At 55.3% G+C, this 19,121-nt stretch overlaps 1 protein-coding gene across 1 annotated transcript in view; it reads left to right on the top strand.

Moving 5' to 3' along the window:
• Nucleotides 1-19,121, top strand: part of SLC29A3 (solute carrier family 29 member 3) — a 41,934-nt gene that overhangs the window by 7,650 nt on the left and 15,163 nt on the right. Inside the window, exon 3 of the mRNA XM_037055824.1 lies at nt 17,864-17,946. Within this exon, the coding sequence (XP_036911719.1) occupies nt 17,864-17,946 (83 nt within the window). The remainder of the gene's footprint in view (nt 1-17,863; nt 17,947-19,121) is intronic.

The following is a 19,121-nucleotide window of genomic DNA, read 5'->3' on the forward strand; positions in this document are numbered from 1 at the left end:
ACTAGTGACTCAAGCAGTGCAGCTTTCTGCTGGCCTTGGTAAATCACTCAGCCCACTTGGGCTTCTACCAGAAGCCCTGTCTGTCTGGGCCAGCAATGGGCTAGGCTGGCCCCCAGGACCAGATTACACATGCACCTGTCCCGTCCCCTCTCCGTTGTCCCAACCCAGCTCCTGGGAGCAGGCTGCCCGGGGCAGAGGAGGATGTACCGGCGAGCCTCTGGGAGCTGGCCTGACCCCCGAACAGCGGACGTCCCTGCACAGTGGACGTCTGCCGTGAGCCGTTCTCGCTGCAAGGCGATCCCTTCGCAGCTGCAGGCACTTAGCATTCCAGGTCCTGCTATGATGCTTTATTGCCTCTTCCAAGTGCTGGCAGGTGCAGATGTAGTACCTGTGGTGCCCGGAGCTCCTGGCTCTTGGCATCAGAGATGAGAGACCTGTCACCCCTCGATTCATGGGCCGGCTTTGGGAAGCAAGCATGCTGGGGTGTTTCTGCATTTTGCAGGCCATTTTTCTTTGCCTAATTCCCCATTCCTGCCACCCACCTCCCCAATTCTTTCCTCCTGTTGTCCTGATTTCCCTTCGAGAGGTGGCTGGTTTGCTTTGTCACCTGAGGGCCACTCTGAGGGAAGGAGGGGGAGAGTCAAATGGGTCTGTCTCCAGCTGCCACCTGCAACTCAGTTAGCTGTGGGTCTGGATGTTGTTTTTTGCTGCACTTTCCTTTTAATGTTGCCCAGAGATGGATATCATTGGCTGGCAGGTTAGACTCAGTAAAATGTTCACACAGGCCGCCTCCCCCCAAATTATGTCACTGGAAGGTCACCTGCCATCACAGGCTCATTTCCTTCTGTCTGGACAGTTTGGGGGGGTGTAGGAAGCATCTGCTTCGCTTGGCCGTTTGTCTCTGCTCGCTGGAGTAAGAACTTTGAGTGAACCCACCACAGCCCGTGCGTGGGTCCAGAGCCAAAGAGATTGGAGCATAAACAAGAACTGGCATGAGAAAATGATGCGGGGGAACCAGGACAGCCTCTTCTTCCAGGCCCCACCCTGTGCCCACCATGCTGGCAGGGGTGTTAAACACATTGTCTCTAACCAACCCTGCTTTTTTCAGATGAAAAGCCAGAGGCCAGAAAGGTTCAGTAACCTGCCCCGAGTCACACAGCTAGGAAGGGCTGTAGGGCCCTTAACAGAGAATTCAAGTGGATAGAGGACTGCAGAGCTGGTTGTGCTTGGAGAGCGGTGTAGAGGGGTCACCCACGCCCTGACCCTGCAAACGTTCTTTCTTCACGTGGAGAGCCTGCCCTTGACGTGCAGTTCTGTACCACCCAGACAGGAGCCCTGGCTCTGCCCCTGGAGTCTGGACCCAGCTTCCAAGCTGTCAGCATTCCTGATACCTCCCACCCACCGGTTTGTAAGCCGTTGCTGATCCTGGGATCTGTTTGCCCTCCCCATGGCCTCTCCTGTAGGCCTGTACAGGCTGCCCCTGGGCCAGGGGCTGTAAGCTAGAACGCCTCCTTTCTGCCCCACAGAGCTGAGGGACTGAACCTTCTGCTGGTCATTTCCTGCCCCGAGGCTTCCATGGCTCCTCCCAACATGTTTTGCCTGTGCACCTGGGTGTGCCCAGGGCTTCTCTCTGAGGGCTGAGGGACGAGGCCAGGTCATGGGTGGGACCCACAGTCTTGCTTGTTGTCAGCAGGGTCAGAACCCAGGCTTGGCTGTCTACTGCTATCCCATCCATCCCTTGACCAGAGGGGGCTCCAACAGCCTCGTCCCAGGGTGGGGGGCAGATGCCTCTCTTACCCCCGGAATCTCCACTGCTGCTTCCCTCTTCATTCAGGGCTCCATTCTGGATCCCCAGAGCCTACTGCATGCACTTTCCCATTAGGTTCTCACCACACAGCGCACGGTACTGAGCACTTACTGAGGGGTGCTATTGCTCTCAGAGCTTGGCCCGCATTATCTCATTTAACCCCACAGCATCCCCATGAGGCTGGAGCTGTTACTGTCAGTGATGACAGTACCTGTTTCACAGATGAGGATGCCTCCTCCACTAAACTGTTAGTTCTCCTGAGATCACGGTGCATCCCTGTGCCTCCAGAACAGCTAGCACGGTGTACGGCACATAGCAGCACATGATAAATATTTGTTGCATTAGTTATTGTATGGCTGGGGAGGAAAGCCCTATCATTCCCATCCAAAATAAGGATGACATGGCTCTTCAAAGGGGCAGAAGAAGATCTGAGGGTCACAGTGGCTACCCCCAAAGGTGCTTTGCTCTTTCACATGGGTTGGCATAGACATGACGTGGGCTTCCTACAATAGGGAAGGGACCCAAGTTGGCCTGGTGCAGCGGATGGGGACCTACCCTCATTTACAGCACCTTGGTCCTGGCCCTTAGCATCCCCCCCAACCCCCACCAAAGAAGCAGGATGGCATGACTAGGGGGCTGTTCTTACAACTAAGAACAGACATCCCAATTCAGGGAGGAGGGGTTAAAAGAAACCAGGATGAACTAGTTTGGAGAAGAGTAAACTGGAGGGCAGATGATCAGAGGTCTTGACAATGACTTGCTAACTATAAGGTCATGGCCATGTAGCCCAGGCCCACCCACCTTGGACCTGTCGTCTTCATCTGCAGGATGACCTGGTGTGTTATGTATGGTCACCCCTAATTTCTAGGTGGAGAAACTGAGACTCACAAATTTCAGGCCACTGACCCAGGGTCATTTGCTAGCAAGTGGAAACCAGCAGGCTCTCTGGCTTCTTCCCCTACTTTGATGGTCTCAGCTCTGGCTGCACGCTGAAATCAGCTGGGAGCCTTTGAAACCCACCTGCCTTGTCCACCCACCTGATTCTGGTGCATTCTAAGGGTCCTGGGCACAAGCATTTTTAAGCTTTCCAGGTGAGGCCAACATGCAGCTGTTCTCTGCCTCCAGCAGAGCATCCATTGAACTGGCTTAGGCCGCTTCAGGAGAGACTTGGGTGAGCCCTCGGGAAGGAAGCACTTCCTGCAGTGCAGGTTGTCAGAGCTGGAGGGGGCTGCGGGGGGAGGGGGGGAGGGGCTGCGGGGGCCGTGTTTCCCTGGAGAGTTAGAGCAGCCTCCTGCTGGAAGTCCCAGGAATGGCTTTCCTTGTCTTGGTCTGCTTCAGAGAGTGTGGGACTCCTCACTGGGACCTGTACAACTGTACATGGATAGAGGGTCTTGTGCTTGGCTGACCTCGGTGCTTTGAACTTGATGAATTCTTTGCTGTGGCTGCGATGGCCCTTCCTCTGGGTAAATGCTCCCTCTGGTGGGAGCTGGGGGCTCTAGAGTCACCCTCCCTTTCCTCCCTGTTTGCCAGACTCCTGGAAAAGGAGCAGAAGGACCGACTGGGCTCCGAGGTAGATGTCCTGTCACCTGGGGTGGCACAAGCAAGAGAAAGTGAAGCCATGAGAACTGGCGGTCACTGTGAGGACCAGCCAGTAACCTCTCTGTGCTGGCTCAGGTTGTGGACTGTGACCTGTTCCAGGAGTCTTAGGGCTGATGAGTAATTTACTTTTTAAAAGTTCCATACCTGGGAGAAAGTTGTGTCTGTTTGTCTCATGGGACCAGAGAGCAGCTGGGAGGAGCCCAGGTGGTGACAGAGGACTTCTTTCAGCTCCTGTTCTAGTGGTGACCTCTCCCACCGACTGTGTGGCTTGGGGCCGGGCTCTGTGGCCCCGGGCCTCTGTGCACGCAGACTTCCCCTGGTGGCACTTAGAGAGTGCAGCAGACGTGCTGGGAGGGAAGTTCCCACGTGGACTGCTCACCTCCTACGAGAAAGCTACCGCACAGGGCTGTGCAGGATCCTAGTGACGCTCGCTGCCTTCACCATGTCCCGGCCACTGTCCTAAGGGTACTGGTTCTTTCTGTAGTTCCCCAGTATGTCTTAAGCAACCTACTGTGTTCCAGGGGCTTTATTTTTATGATCTCTTTTGGTCCTTACTAAGCCCCAAGGGACAGGTATTGTTTTTATTGATTTCTTTATTTAAAAAATTTTGTAGTTTTTCCCATTACCATTTATCCCCTTTGGGACAGGTATTATTATATCCACTTTACAGAGAAGAAAACCAAGACTCCGAAAAGTAAGTAATTTGTTCCCAGGCACACAGCAAGTGACAGCGAGGACTCACACCTGGCACCTGCACCCATGTTGCCATCCAGACCCAAGTCTCCGTGTCAGTGTTTCCACACCTCGTTTGACCGCGGTGTACGTGTCACCTAGATGAAATGTGCAAGACCTGCGTGTCCATAGTGGAATCGTCAGTTTCACGAGGCAGCGTCTACACTTTGACAAAACCTCTGACGTGGTTTTCAAGGAGGAGCAAGTGGTCATCTGTGCCGATCTTACTTATTTATTTTTAGAGAGGGGAAGTAGAGAGGGAGAGAAACATCGGTGTGTGGTTGACTCTCGTGCACCCCTACTGGGGACCTGGTCTGCAACCCAGGCTTGTGTCCTGACTGGGAATTGAACTGGCGACCTTTTGGTTTGCAGGCTGGCACTCAGTGCGCTCAGCCACACCAGCCAGGACCATCTGTGCTGGTCTTATAAGTGGCTTGTAAGCCACCCAGGCCGAGGATGGAGAGTCTGCCCTGGGATTTAACGTTGGTGGCCTGGGGGACAGCGCCATGGGGGAAAGGGCAGAAACGATTCATGGCTGTGAGCGAGAGCATGGGGGAGGGGACACTGGAGACAGCAAACCTGGAGAGCTGCGTCTAGGAGTTTTGCTTTAAAACTCTCTCGTTGTAGAAATGAGGTGGGAGTTACTGGGGAGGTGTCGAGAAGGGCGCCGGTTTTCCGGTTTTGTTTTGTTATGCGAGAGAGAAGTAGTGTCCAGTTTGTGTGCTCATGGGAACGGTCCCATAGAGAGGGAGAGACAGATGCTGAGAAAGAGGCGGACGCAGGGCCGAGCGAGGTCTGTGAGCACACGGAGGGTCTGGGTTTAGGTGCAAGGTGGAGGGGGCCCAGGGAAGTGTGCAGACCACCCATCTTTAGGACTGGGAGAGGAGGCCGCCAGAGAAGAAACGGAATGTTGCGGAACAGCTCTGGTCCTGACCTGTTAAGTGAATTTCGGGCCCCCAGTGGGTTGCAGTCTGTACGGTGAAGGACCCTGCTCCGCCTGCTTGCCTCTGGTCTCACAGCCAGCCACGAGGGTGTGTTTTTCCCCACTCTGCGGATCAGGAAAGTGGGGGTGAAGAGTAACTTGGCGGTGTCACAGAGCTGTGAAGGCAAGAAGCGGGGCTACAACCCAGGGGTATCCAAGTTGGCATCGGATTTCTGGGGGCACTTGGCAAATAGCCAGATTCTTAGGACCCCCCGCCCCCCGCCCCACTGGCTCTTTCTCTCGGGGGTCAGCGTGGGCACCGTGGCCAGCTGGCGGGAGGGAGGGTATCGGAGCCGCTCCTTCCGCGCCACCTGCTGTTCCTGGAGAAGCCGTTCTGGATGTAGGGGGACCACCACACTCCCAGTGGAACTGCAAGTGGAAGGGACGCAGTCGCTCTTTAAGGGCAGAATTCCAAAGGAACACCCCTCTGTCCCCTCCCCCATGAAACTGCGTTAAAGCAGGATTTTGCCTGAGCCTTGTTGTTCCCACAACGGAGGTGGCAGATTGGCCCAGGGGTCTAGGGAATTGGGCTCTAGGCTTCCTGCACAGGGCGTAGGTGTGGCTGCCGGGTGGAGAGAGCAGCTGCCCAGTGGCTTAGGCTAGTGCCAATGGCTGCTCTAAGTCATTTTTAAAAATTAGAACCAAAAGTGAGTCATTTTTTTATTCCCTTGTCCACCCCCTGATTCTAAATGCAGACCGAGCCAGCATGCCATTCCCAATAAATATACCTGTGATGGCTTTTTCTTCTGTTTTTAGCTCTAGCTGCGTCCTGCAGAGAGAGAGAAAAAGCCCAACCCAAAGCGCTGTCAGTCATGTGTTTTGTGGCCTCGGAGTTCTCAAATCCTCTTTTATTGTCTCCCTGTGAGCCCAAGGCCCGGCCTCCCCACCTGTGCCTGCTCCCTGGCTCTCCCGGGCTATCGATCGCTCCCTCTCTGACTTCGATTTTATTTCCTCCTGCATTCGTCCTTAGAATCCAGAGGTGATTTCCTGGGCAAATTAGAACACGGCCTGGGCTTTAAGTGCTCAAGTGTCTCCTTAACGTGATTGATCATTGCAAGTTCCCAAAGAGCAGAACCAAACAGGGGTCTGTGCTGGCGCCTTCATTATAGGGGTCATCGTCTGAGAGGGGTCTGAGGGGGCCCTTGCTCACCTCTTGGGGGTGCTCCGTACCTGTGTGTATTTGGGGTGTGTGTGTCTCTGTGTGCATGCGTGCAGGCACCAGTAGCAGCCAATGTAGTTTCGTGGATTTTGACCCACATGGACCTTCTGAGAGAAGCAGCCTCCCCAAGGGGGAGATGTCATGTCTGGGGAGGAAGTGGCTGCTCTCTACTCAGGATCCCCTGTTCTTGGTAGTTCTCCTGGGTTTTCTTCTGCAGACAGCAGCTGGAGCACCCCCAGACCACCTTGTCTTTACCCACGTGCCAGGTGGTGTAGTCCCTGTCCCCACACAGTCAGCCTTGCGACACTGACTCATGTCAGCCCTCTGGGAGCTGCAGAAACTGCCCCAGTCAGGCCAGGGCTGTGCGGTAGGTGGGGAGTTTCCTGGAAGGCCACTTCCTCCTTGGCCTGGCCACATGGTCAGGCCGCAGAAGAGGAAGGCCAGGCCAGCCCACACAGCAGCAGTGACCTTGCCCCAAGTCAGCTGTCACCCCTCATAGGTTGAGAGTTCTTGGGTGCGGGTGTACAGGGCACCCTCTGGCTCTGACCCTTCCCTCTACCAGTTTGTGAGTCACTTCTCTACCTGCTGAGGTTCCAGCCTGAGGGTGCATAGGGGGAACACAAAGGATAAACTGCAGGCCAGCTTGGCCCTTGCTGGGGAGGCTGGTGAAGGTCTGACGGGGGCGAGGCTGGAAGGGTGGGCAAAAGTGGTTTCCATTTTCTGTGCTCACCCAGCGTGGTAAAAAGATCTGGGATTCAGGAGAGCTGGGCTCAGTGTCTGACTTGGGTTTAAATTTGCTGCGTGACTTGGGCCTCCATTTCCTTATTTCGGAAACTAGATTGAGGCTGGCACACTGCTTCTACAAAGAGCCAGATGGTGGATATTTCAGGTTTGTGGCCACACCGTCTCCCACAGCTGTTGGACTCTGCACTTGTAGAGTGAAAGCTGCCGTGGACAGTTCTTAAACAGGCCGAGAGACCCTTTTCTGGTATGTACAAAGAGGAGAGGTGGGGGTCTGGCCTCGCGGCAGCAGGCTGCCAGTCCCAGGCTGGACTTTCTTTCAGTTCTTCCCCTAGTGTTCTGGGGTCTGTGACAGAGGTGCCTGGCCCACTTCATTTCTCCTCCTTACACTTACCACCGCCTGATACAGTCTCGGTTTATTTGTTTATGCATTTGCCAACTGTCTCCTTGGCCAGAACATCAGTTCCTGAAAGCAGGAACTTGGACTAAATCCCCTGTGCCTGGAATATCTACTGATCTCAAGGGATAAAGCAGAGACGTGAGTTCATCTGTAACTGGTGGCAGGGGGCACCCTGTGCTGTGCTGGGTGGCGAGGAGAGAGAGAGAGGGCAGGAGGAAGACCGTCATCCCAGGACGCCACTCTGTGGCCCCACCCTCCAGGGTGTGCGACCTCACGGGGGGGGGGGGGGGGGGGGGGGGNCGCGGGGGGGGGGGGGGGGGGGGGGGAGGGGCATTGTTTGGGCCCCTGTGCGCTCTGACTGCCCTGGAACAGCGTCCCTCCACTGCGCAGTCCTGACTGGCCCTCCCGACTCCCTCCCAGTTGACTAAGCCTGAGAGTTAGCGCTCTGTTTCTCTCCATCCTTCTGTTCTCAGCCTCGCTGGCCACTGGCTCCCAGGGCACCCCCTCTGCAGTTTTTCACGGAGATGGCAGAAGTGGTCTTTCCAAGACATAAAGTAGAGAGGCCATCCACTGGCAGGCGCAGCACAAGCTCCAGGCAGAGGGCCAAGCACCTGACCCCTCCAAGCCTGTTTCTTCACCTGTAATGTGAACCTTCCTTCTGCAGGTTGCTGTGAGCTTTGGGGCAGTGAATATATGAAAAGCATTCAGAGTAGCAGGGCGTGGTGAGGGCTCAGCAAATGTGTGCCGGTACCGAGTTCCTCAACCACTCAGGATCCTGCTGTGGCTTCCACCCCAGCCTGGACGTCCTAACCCCACCCATGCCTGGCCCCTCACTCTCTGTATTCTGAGACCACCTGGTTTTCCAGTTGCCTGAACACACCAAGCTCATTCCTGCCTCAGGGCCAGTATGCTGTTCCCTCTGTCCAGAATGCTTTTCCCCACGCCCCCTCACGTAGCTGATTCTTGGGTCTCTGTCCAGACGTGCCTCCTTCAGGAGGTCATCTCTCACTACCCTTGTCCCCTGTTGGGCTCTGTTTTAGCTGTTGGTTGGTTTTTCCCATTATTGCATTTATTATGATAAATGCAGTCAATTTATTTACTTTGCCCACTGTTACTAGTGCGCTGTGGCATCAGCCTCCAGCACAGGCCGGACAGATATAAGGTGCTTAGCCATTATTTGTTGAATAAGTGACTGAGCTCTGGAAGATCAAGGTTTCTTGAAGGCGTAAGTGCACCGATAGATGTGCCGCCACTGCCCCCTCCATTCGCCCACCCAGTCCTGACAGGCAGCCCCCTGTGCCTCACACTGCCCCTTGTGCTTTGTCATTGGAAATCTCCCGTAGCTCCCTGACACTTTCTGAAGCAAACACCTCCCTTTAGCCTGCTACCCAAGACCGTCCCTTGGTCTCCCCTCCCCACTTCCCTCACCTCCACCTGCCTCATCCTTTACCCAAACCGGAGCCCCCAAGGTATCCTGGAATAGGCCTAAAAGGGGGCGGCACACCGAGGAGCTCTGAGGAGGGGGCAGCAGGAGAGGCTCTGGAGAAGCAGGCGCCAGCGTTGGGCCCTGCGGGGTCAACAACAGGACGGCTGGGCGGGGCGGGGCGGGGCTGCGTGTGGGGGAGGCAAGGGATGGCAGTGCAGGTAGGAGCTTGAGCAGAGGCATGGGGTGGGGGGGGTGGGAAGCTGATGGGGTGGCCAGCGCCCTGGGTGGGCAGGAGGAACTGTGGGGGCATTGGGCGGGAACATAAGCCATAGTGAGGTGACAGGGACATGGTCCTGCATGACTGATGTGAGTGAGGGTGAAGGGTCAACCAAAGGATCTTGAAGAGAGGGCACTAAGGAAAAGAGGGATGACCAAGGAGCCTCAGGAGGGGGTGCTCAGGGCTCTTAAGGGCCTTCGATCTGGGAGCTGGGAGCTTGGGCTGGGCAGGCCGCCCAGGCAGGAGAGTTGGCTGGCAGTGAAGATTGTTGGGAGGCGGGGACTGGAACAGCCGTGGGGGCTTCGAGCCAGGGGAGGCGAGCTTCTCAAGGCAGGACTAGCACAGGGAGGGAGGAGACAGACTAAGGATGGGGTTCAGGGCGCCCCTCTGGTGGCAGAGAGAGCAGAGGTGGGCTAGGCTGCTGAGGGCAGAGTTGGCTTGTGAGTCCAAGTGAGAGCACTGGAGGGAAGATACAGTGGATCCCTGTGGCTGCCACAACAGGTCACACAAGCCGCCTGTCTAGAACAGCCGGAATTTTGTCCCCCCCACAGTTCTGGAAGATAGAAGTCCAAGCTCGAGGGGCCAGCAGGACTGTGCTTCCAGTCCCCGCACCCCCCCACCCCCCCAACCACCCTCCACTGTTACTCTAGGAAGAATCTTGCCATGGCTCCTCCACGTTCCCGGCCGCCCAGCCATCCTGGGCCTCCTTGGGTGAGGCAGCAGAACTCCCGTCTCTGCCTGTGTCCCCCGATTCCCCCGTGTGTCTGCCTATGTGTCCTCTCCTTACGAGGACACCAGTCATTGGATTTAAGGTCACTCTGTCCATTATGAACTTGTCTTAAGTGATTATTATCTACAAAGACCCTATTTCCGAATAAGGTCACATTCCGAGGTCCTCGGTAGACTTGAATGGGGGGGAGCACTGTTCAACCCATATAGATGGGGTGGCACATAGTACCAGGAGTGTGAGGACTGAGGCCAGGCCTTGGCTGTGGGTGGGCTGCAAAGAGTCGCCTTTGCAGGAGTCTCCCCAGAGCAGCCTCGGAGGGGTAAGTCGTTCAGAGTGGGGATGTGTGGTCCTTTTTTTAGGGAGTTTGGAGTGAAGGGGCGGAGGGGCCTGGTGGCTAGAGGCAGTGAAGACAAAGAGGGCTTTTCCTGAGCCCAAAGGAGACCTGAGTGAGCCCGTTAGCCAGAGGGGAAGGGAGGACCAGCAGTGAGGGAGAGAGAAATGTGGGCAAGGAAGGTGAGGATTCCCGGTGCAGATCTCTAGGAAGGCAGTTTAGGCCATTAGCCGCGCGGCTTCGTGCCAGAGGAGAGGAGGGGGCCCAGAAACCCTTCCACGGGGGCGGGGCTCATTCCAGAAGTACTCTGGAGTACTGCTCTCCTCTGGTGAGGATTCCAGTGGAGACAGGAAAAAGGACTGCTGCTGGGGAGGGCCTCCAACCTATTAAAGAGCAAGATTTATGGTGGTCCCAGGGAGCCCAGGCCTGGACACGGCCTGAGAGGCCCAGCATCAGAGGGCCGATGCAGGCCCTATCCTTACAGTGGCTGGGTCTGTCTGGCCAGCATCTTTCCAGGGCTTACCTGCCTGCCCCTGGGCCCCTGGCCACTCCATCATTCCTTGGCTGACCTGGATTCCTGTCTCTCTCACCTGTCTGATCCCTGGGACACACACTGACCTCCCCCCCATGCCCTGCCCAGCCAGTCCTTTCAGCTCACCCACCCCCTCAGCCACACAGCACTAGCATTCCTGGGCTGGTGCCCCAAACACGGAGCTGTCAAAGGGGCAGACAGGATGCTACCGCGCCCTTTGCTCACTTCTTGGCGTGCCCAGGAATGACTTTGGCTTCTGCCAGGGCGAGGGTGCCACCCCTGCAGCATCCCAGGCTGCAGAACTGGGCTACTGGAGGGCAGTAACTTACAGTGGCAAACTATTCTTGGCTCCAGCCTGCTCACTGCTACTAATTTCATGCCCCTGTGATCCAGGTAACGCTTTGCTGCCTCAAGCTGCCACCCCCAGGCTTGAATCGCTTTTTCTCGCCCCACAGGAGCCCCGCTGCCTCTGCTGCCTCGCTCTCGAGGTAGGGGCTGCAAAGGGCTTCCTCGCCGAAGCCACGGGTGCCCGGCACTGAGTTAGTCTGCCGCAGCTCATGACTAATTTGCTGCACTTATTTCAAAGTGCCCAAATGGCATTTGGGGGAGAGGAAGCTTAACCAGGGCCTGCCAGAGATAAACAGGCGCATTTCAGGGCCTCCCTGCCCGAAGAAACCTCTTTACCTGGACTCTGAGCCCGGAATTAAATTCTTCCAGAAGAGAGGCTTAGCACGGAGCCTCTCGGCATGGCAGAGGATGGGAAATGTTCCCCATTATAAAATGGGCCTCATGTCTGGCCAACCAGCTCCGGTGGGCTTTTAAATTGTGTTTGGAGAGCGTCTCTCCCCTTTCCTGGGGCTCCCAAACTGGGCCAGAATGTAGCTGGTGAAAATGAGTTTCCTGATCTCCATTGCAAGTGATCAAGGTCCTCGTGCCCAGGCCACAGGTGGCCCCTCCACCCATAGCTGGTATCTGGGGGAAGGCGGAGGGGTGGGGGGGTGGCTTCTGGCAGTGGGCACCGCTGGACTGGGGTCTGTCCATAGGCCGGGTTTTGAGCCCCACCCCCACCCATCTGGCAGGGTGGGGGACGCCTCACTGGGCTTGCAGGAGAGGCCGGCAGCCTGCCTGGTGCTTCCTGGCCATCACATCCTCTTTGACATGGTCTGTGCATATCAGCGGACCATGTCCATCCATTTAAGTGGCTGACAGAGTGAGCACTTTTTTCTTAATCTTCTTTTTTTCTTTTTAACACTAGTCAGATCCACAGGCCTGTGGAAATGCCCAGGAAAATGGACAATGGGGTTTAAGGAGAAGAGAGTTAACAGACAGAGACAAGAGAAACCCCATCGTTTTCTGGCTGGGTGGAGGGAAGGGCTCGGTGGAGGGAAGATGCCATTCTGATGGCACCTTTAAGCTGGTGCCTGCTCATTACCGGGAAGGCACGTGGGCTGGGTGTCCTGGCCACTGGTCATCCCAGTGACGTCCTACAGTCCTGGTGACAGTCTGGGGAACTGGCAGCCTCCGCTACAGCAGTTTGGGGAGTGATGGTAAATGTCTCCTCACCTCGTCTCCGCCCCGTCCTTGTCCTGCATCAGAAGATCCTGCCCCCAGCACCTGCCAGGCATGTGACTCTGTGCAGTTGTCCACCTTGTTCAGCCTCAGGCTCTTTGTCTGTGAAGTGGAGGCAATCCCACCTCTGCCTTGCTCTTCCGGGCTGTATAAGGGCAAATGCACTGGGGTCTGTTCGGGCCACATGTAAGCAGATTTGTTCAAATGTCAGTCACCTGGTCCCCTGCAGGCCTTCCATTTCCGTGCTTGGGTTACAGGGCTGGTGCTAAGGATGACCTTTGGTGTTATTGCTGCCAGAGGCCGAATGCTGACCTTTCCTGAGCTCCAGGTGATTGCTGAGTGCAGGGAGATAGTGAGGGGCAGGGAGATTAGATGAGACGTGCAAGAAGCAGTTTTCTCTTTGTTCCCCAGAGCTGGGCCTCATGTCTCATTGGGTTGGAGAATTCAGATGGTAACTGAGGGGGCCACTCTCTCTCGTGAGCTCCCTGATGGGGCAAAGTGGGTGAGGTGGCTCTGTTCCTGCCTCAGTCCCAGTGGGTTTGACTGAAAAGACAACAGTGCAGTTGGCTCCCGGCTCAGCGTTTTCCTTTAGATGCTCCCAGGAAAGCCTTGGAGTTCGTTCCAACTCGTAAGCCTGGGTGGGAGTCCTGAGTGACAAAGGAACATCTCTCCTTGCCTTTGCAGGTGCCCTCCTCTTGCAACGCCCTCTATCTGTCCTCTAGCGCCCCGCCTCCCCATGTCTGTCTGCAGACTGCCCCCAGTCTTGGAGGGAATTCCTGTGGAAACCCCTTTCCCTCCTCCTGCCCCTCCCACCACACTGTGGATCTGCCATAGGGTTACACCAGACCCCACACTCCCTGAGGGCATCAGGTACGTTGTCTTTTCTGTTTTCATTTACACAGCAAACACCAGCACGGTGGTGGGCACCCAGGGACTTGCCACACCTTCAGTAAACAAAGGGTGGGTTAAAACAGGAGCGATGCTGGTCTGGGTGGACAGTGGCCTTCCAGCCAGACAGAGGACCGTGGAGTAACCAGCCTCCGGGTCCCCCACCAGCTGAGGCAGAAAAACCTGCTGGGGAGGTCTTACCATTTCCTAGTGTCCTGAGCCACTGGATCCACCCACCCACCTTCCAGCCCTACCTTCTTGCTGAATCACCTGTAATGACACACACCAAACTGACCCTCAGGGCGCAGGTTTTCTATGGACTGTGTAAACAGGGCTCTGAGGGGCTCCACTACCTCACTGTCTGCAGGACTGGTGCCCTGTCATTGTGCAGACCACAGCCCCTGCTGTCACACGAGGTACCTGTTGCCCTCCAGTCCTTTGTGGCCACACCTAGCCCTCGGGGTCCTTGGGTTCACCTCTGGAGGTAGAGGCCATGTTCATCAACCATGGTGCAGGGCGCCTCGTGGGCTAAATAACAGCAGAGCCTTTTGAGGAGCTCTCATAGTGAATCAGACCCCCGAGGAGGGGAACTACGGTGTGAATTATCCCGAAGCTTGGAATTATGTAATGTCCGCCAATGGCATGGCGGTTACAGTTGCTCTGGAGGGGGCAGGACTCCTACCAGTCTAACTGTAACGAGCTTGAGCCAGCATTCAGATGTCTTTATCTTTCCCGGACTGACGTGATCCCAACTCCCTTAGAAGCAGAGGAGATGACGCCAGGAAGGAAATGCCAGCTGCAGGTCTGCACGGTGCAGACTCAAGAATTGCATGTAGGGTCCTCACTGCGGGGCTTTCTAATGCAGGAGCCCGAGGCAGCACCTTCTGTGCGAGTGCTCTCTCGGGGAGTGCAGTCCTGCGGAAGTAAGAGTGTAGGGAAAGGGAAGTGGGGCAGGGATGGAAGAGAACAAACACAGGCTTCGATATTTCTGGCCTGGCCACAGCTTTGCAACCAAACGCAGCTGGTTGCTCAGACACCGGGCTGTCTCTGAAGACGCCATGTGGAGCCACCACATTTCAGACCAGTGCACTGGGGGAGAGGAAGGGCCCGTGGTTTCTCTCCTGTCCCCTTCCTGTCCCCTACCTCTCGTTGGTTAAAGCCTGCCTCCTGAGACTTTGCCTCTCCCACTGGCCAGAGAGTGTCACCGGACCCCTCCTTGGCCACCAGGAAGCAGGTGTGGCCCAGACAGTGCAGTGGTACAGGTGTCGCTCCTCTTTGGTGACAGCGGTGGCAGTGGCTTTGTGACCATGGGACAAGTGGCAAGGCAAATGGCCTGAGGGGCAGGTGAGGTGAGCAGACCAGGGTGGAACATAAACTACGTCCATCTTCTGGAAATCAGTGCGTGCCACCTGAGGAAATGATCCTGATTTCAGCAAAGGACTTGGTGAGGAAAGGCCACGTGGACTGATGCAGTCAGCAGGCATGACCTTTGACCCCCTTGTGGGCAGACACGTTGGCTTTTTTATGGTAGGAGGTTGAATAAGGGATCATGATGCATTGTCCTTGTTTTTGTTGAGGAACTGAATTTAAGTCAGGGCAGGAAGGCTTCAATTTCAGTGAACCCTGGTTAGTAGGAATTCAGCTGTCTGACACCCCCGTTAATTAAGCATTGATTGCTGCTTAACAAATGCTTCAGATTTCGTGGCTTAAAGGAACACGCATTTCTTATCTTGCAGTCTCGTTAAGCCAGGAATCTGTGTGCAGCTTGCTGGGTGCTTGGCTCAGGGTCTCATGTTGCAGCCATCAAGGGGCGGACACGGCTGCCATCTCACTGGAGACCCGACTGGGCAGGGACCCCTTGCGCGCTGATCTGGGCTGCTGGCAGAAGCCACTTCCTTGCAGTCATAGGACTGAGCTCTCGGCAACTAGGGGTCACGTGCAGCCCTTGCCACCTGGGTTACCCCAGCAGAGCCACTCGCCTCCTTCAAGCCATCACAGAGGAAAAGAAGAGTCCAACGAGGGGTGCCTCTGCCTCGGGGAACATAATCCCAGAGACGTTGCTGCCTGTGCCTGTCGGCTTTGCTGTATTCTCTTGGTTAGAACGGAGTCACAGGTCCCCCCTAGACTCATACCAGGGTGTGGTGAGCACAGAAGGCTGGGGTCTTGGGGACACCTTAAGAGTCTGCCCAGCACATCTCATTTCTCTAGAACTCTATTTATAAACAAAAGCAGCAAATAAGTAAGAACAAACCTACCACATGTTTATATCAGAAATCAGGTGTAAGAAAAAGGTTCCATGGGATGTGCTGAGTCAGCCTACGTCACCATCTGCAGCCCCCATCTGCCCCAGTGGGAAGATGGCCCAGGTCAAGCCCACTCTGCCTGCCCCCCATCCCCTCCCCTGCTCCCCCACCCCTGCTCCCCCACCCCTGAGTGCTCTTTGTTAAGCAGAGAAATGGGCTCAGTCAACAGAAAGGGAGTCGTAGCCTTTCCAACATTAAAAGAACAATTTTCTTTTTTAGTATCAACAAGCCAGAACATTCAATTACCTAGGAAATCCCATTCCTACACCCTCAGGGAACCTGAGCCTTCTCAAAACAACAAAGACGGAGGTGCTGCATTGTGTGATGGTCCTGCGTGGACTTGCCCCAGAATAAGCAGCCACTGAGCAAAGAGCACCGCACTGGGGGCTCAGATCAGGGCAATCTGAGACCCCCTCTGCAGCCATCTGTTCCTCAGGGCCTTTTTCCATTTCTCCCGTTTGGTGCCTGCCTGCCGGGCCTCACGCAGGCCCAGCCACTGTGTCAGGATGTAATTGACTGAGTGCCTCAGACCAGTCCCGGCTCTCCCGAGCCCATCAGGGCGGGAACAATGAGGTGGCACCTGACGGGAGGAAGGCCATTTCCAAGGCTCATGGTTGATGGACCACATGAGCTGTGATTAGCATTTTAATTGCAAGGCTGCCACGACCTTACGTTCAGGGTGCAGGTTTCAAAGACCAAAAGAACTCGGCAGACTTAAAAAAGGACCATGGCACCATCTGTGCTTCAGACTGGAGGACCCTGCTATGACACCTGCCTTTCTGGGCCTCCACGTTGCAGTCCGACTCCCGGAAAGGAGAGATTTGCCCTTCTGTTTCAAGGTCTGACTCAAATTCTACCTCCTCTGGGACCTTTTCCCAAACCCACACCCATTCCCACTGTTCCAGGTGCTCAGTCCCACTCATTCCCATCCCCTGCCTGGAATTCCCTACAACTCACTGCTCCTACTGATTTGGGGAGAAGAAAAAAGCGAGAGATCCAGGCACAGAATGCCAACATCTGTTCCTGTGGTGTTTGGAGATGCTCAAAAACCTTCGCACTGTGCCCGACAGGCTCCAACGGGCAGGAGGCCTGCGGCGTCTCTGCAGCAGCGGCCGCCGTCAGCCTTTCACCTCGGCACACACAAACTAGTTACTAGAATTCCGCAGCTTGCTGAAAAATATATTTTGCTGATTTGACCTAAGAAAAAATAGATACAATTTTGACTCATCCGCGCTCACTGGATGGCTGTTGTTGTGTTGACTGTTGTCATTTTTTTTTAATGTGACAACCTAAGGGACAAGAGGTGGGTGCCCCTGACTAAATTAGTCAGGTGTAGCGTGTTGTAAAAACCCTGCAGTGCACCGGCTGAACCTTGCAGTTGCCAGAGGTCGTTGCACGTTGGCAAGTGTTTCACACACATTGCTTTTGCACTTGGCACATTTGTCACTCAAAATATTTCCTCAGGTGAGTTCAGTTTTGTAAGCTGTCCAGAGTAGAATGCTCACAGCTTCGCTTTTATTGTTTAGGGTAAAGCATATAATTCATATAAAGCCCTTGCATGTGGCACAGAGTAAACGCTCAGTGCGTGTGTGCATGGACACAGCTCAGAGCCCACCATTGCCAACCCAGGGTTCCCGGTTTGATGTCCGACGGCTGAGCCAGGGTCCGGCAGACCTGCCCAGTGCTCTGTTGTTTTCAGACAGGACATCGAGGGATAATGTGCGCACTGTAAGCTCCGCCCTTCTAAGCAGACAGTTCCCTGAGTTTTGAAAAGCACATACATACAGTTGCTACACAGCTTCTTTGGCTGTGAGTTCCAGCGCATCATGATCAGCAGTTCCTTATCTTGTCTGTGGGCGCACACACTCTTTGTCTGTAACACCCCTGAGCTGCTTCCCAGAGATGCCCCGTTACCTCACCTCGGCCAGTCTAGGAGCCACTTCCCCAAATGGCGCTGATGTTCAGTAGCAGCTCCATGGAAGGAGCTAATCCAGAGTCAGGACGAAGTGGTCCTGCAGGTTTCAGGGCCTGGATTATTTCTAAGAGGCCTCACCTGTTTGCAAGAATGTGAGAATGTGGTTGAGTCATACCAGAGCCCATTTGGGTAACTCGGAAATTTGACAATGGGCTAAGAAGGCCGACAGGGCAAAGTTTTTCTCTGTAGACATGCACTGAATCCTGTCCCACGGCTCGTCCTGGTGTCTGTACTGAGTGGTCCTAGGATGGAGATGGGGCAGGACCCTGCCATCTCAGGGGGACCTACTCAGAGGTATCTGAAGACAGCAGGGAGAAGCCCCACCAAGAGGAGCCCTGTCACTAAGCTCTGGTGGGGCCCCTCCCCTCCATCCTCAGTAACCTCAGCGGCCTCCTCACTTCTGTGCTTACAGAACTACTTTGAGAGCTACCTTTCCGTCGCTTCCACCGTGCCCTCCGTGCTGTGCCTCGCGGCGAATTTCCTGCTTGTCAACAGGTAGGCCACTTTCCTCCCTCTCTCAGGCCCAGCCCTCACTTCAGCCTCTCCCACTTCCCTCTTGTCCATGCTGCTGCTTTTCTGCCTGCTCAAAGGGTAGCCATGGAAGTCGGAGGCAGGCGGCCCAGATTCTCCCAAGGAGACTGAGAAGTCACGTCAGTGACCTGGGCCCCCACCCGTGGAATGCCCCATCAAAAAGCTGGGCATTCACTTTGCTGCTGCACAGTGTGACCTAGTGTCAGCAGCTAGCAGGAGGCGCGTGGGGAAATGGGTCTTCTTCCCTTTCCTCTGGAGAGAGCCTGTCTGTCAACAGCAGCCTGGGCTGTAGGACCTGCCGCCCAGAGATACCACCTGGAGGGTAGGGTGGGGCTGGGAAGTCTTGTGGAAGCTGTTCTTCCAAGCATTTCTGAGAACAGTTTGAAGTGTGCAGCTGGTATCCCTTAAGTCCGGCTCTGGCTGTGTGGGAACGGGCCGCCTACCTGCTCAGTGCTCAGCTGGTAACACCAGCCCGGGTGTGGACTGCTGACAAAGGGATCCGTGGGAACTCCTAACACCCTGTTAGTGAAGGGCTGGGAGGGAGCCATCTAGGTGCACCGTGGGAGGAGGAATGATTTAGGAGACAGCTGGGCAAACTGGCGTGGTCCTTAGATCCCACTGGGTGGCTGTCGCCATCCATTCTCAGTTCAGGTTTGTTTGCAAGAGCAGCAGCCCTAGGTACTTTGCCTGCATTTTCCCTAAGCTACCGCTAGGTGAAAACAGTGGCTATGTTGTTATTTAGAAGCCTGAACTTAGTCACAGCCTCCTGAAACCTTAGATCTCTAATGACAGATCTGTTTTATCTCACTTTGCTCAGTTTGTGGTGATTGTCTGGCTTTCTGGGTGAACAGGAATCTGGGGCAAGTCTGGCCTTGGGGAGTGTGCTGTGATGGATTAGTGATGTCTGCTCTGAGTGTGGGAGGAGAGAGGGCAGCACACATGCTTCGAGTGCTAAGCCTGCATAGACCTGTCTTTCCAAACATAGTATGTTGTGGGGCCAGTCCAGTCACCTGCTGTTGTGTAAGATTCGTCCCAAAGCATAGCGGCTCAAACAGTAGCAACAATTAGTATGTCTCATGGTTGTGGGCATCAGCAGGCTCGGGTGACAGTTCCGATGTAGTGTCCCTGCTGTGGTTGCT

This window comes from Sturnira hondurensis, unplaced genomic scaffold, assembly GCF_014824575.4.
Source record: "Sturnira hondurensis isolate 20B ecotype Veracruz unplaced genomic scaffold, ASM1482457v3 Scaffold0008761, whole genome shotgun sequence".
Taxonomy (NCBI): Eukaryota; Metazoa; Chordata; class Mammalia; order Chiroptera; family Phyllostomidae; genus Sturnira; species Sturnira hondurensis.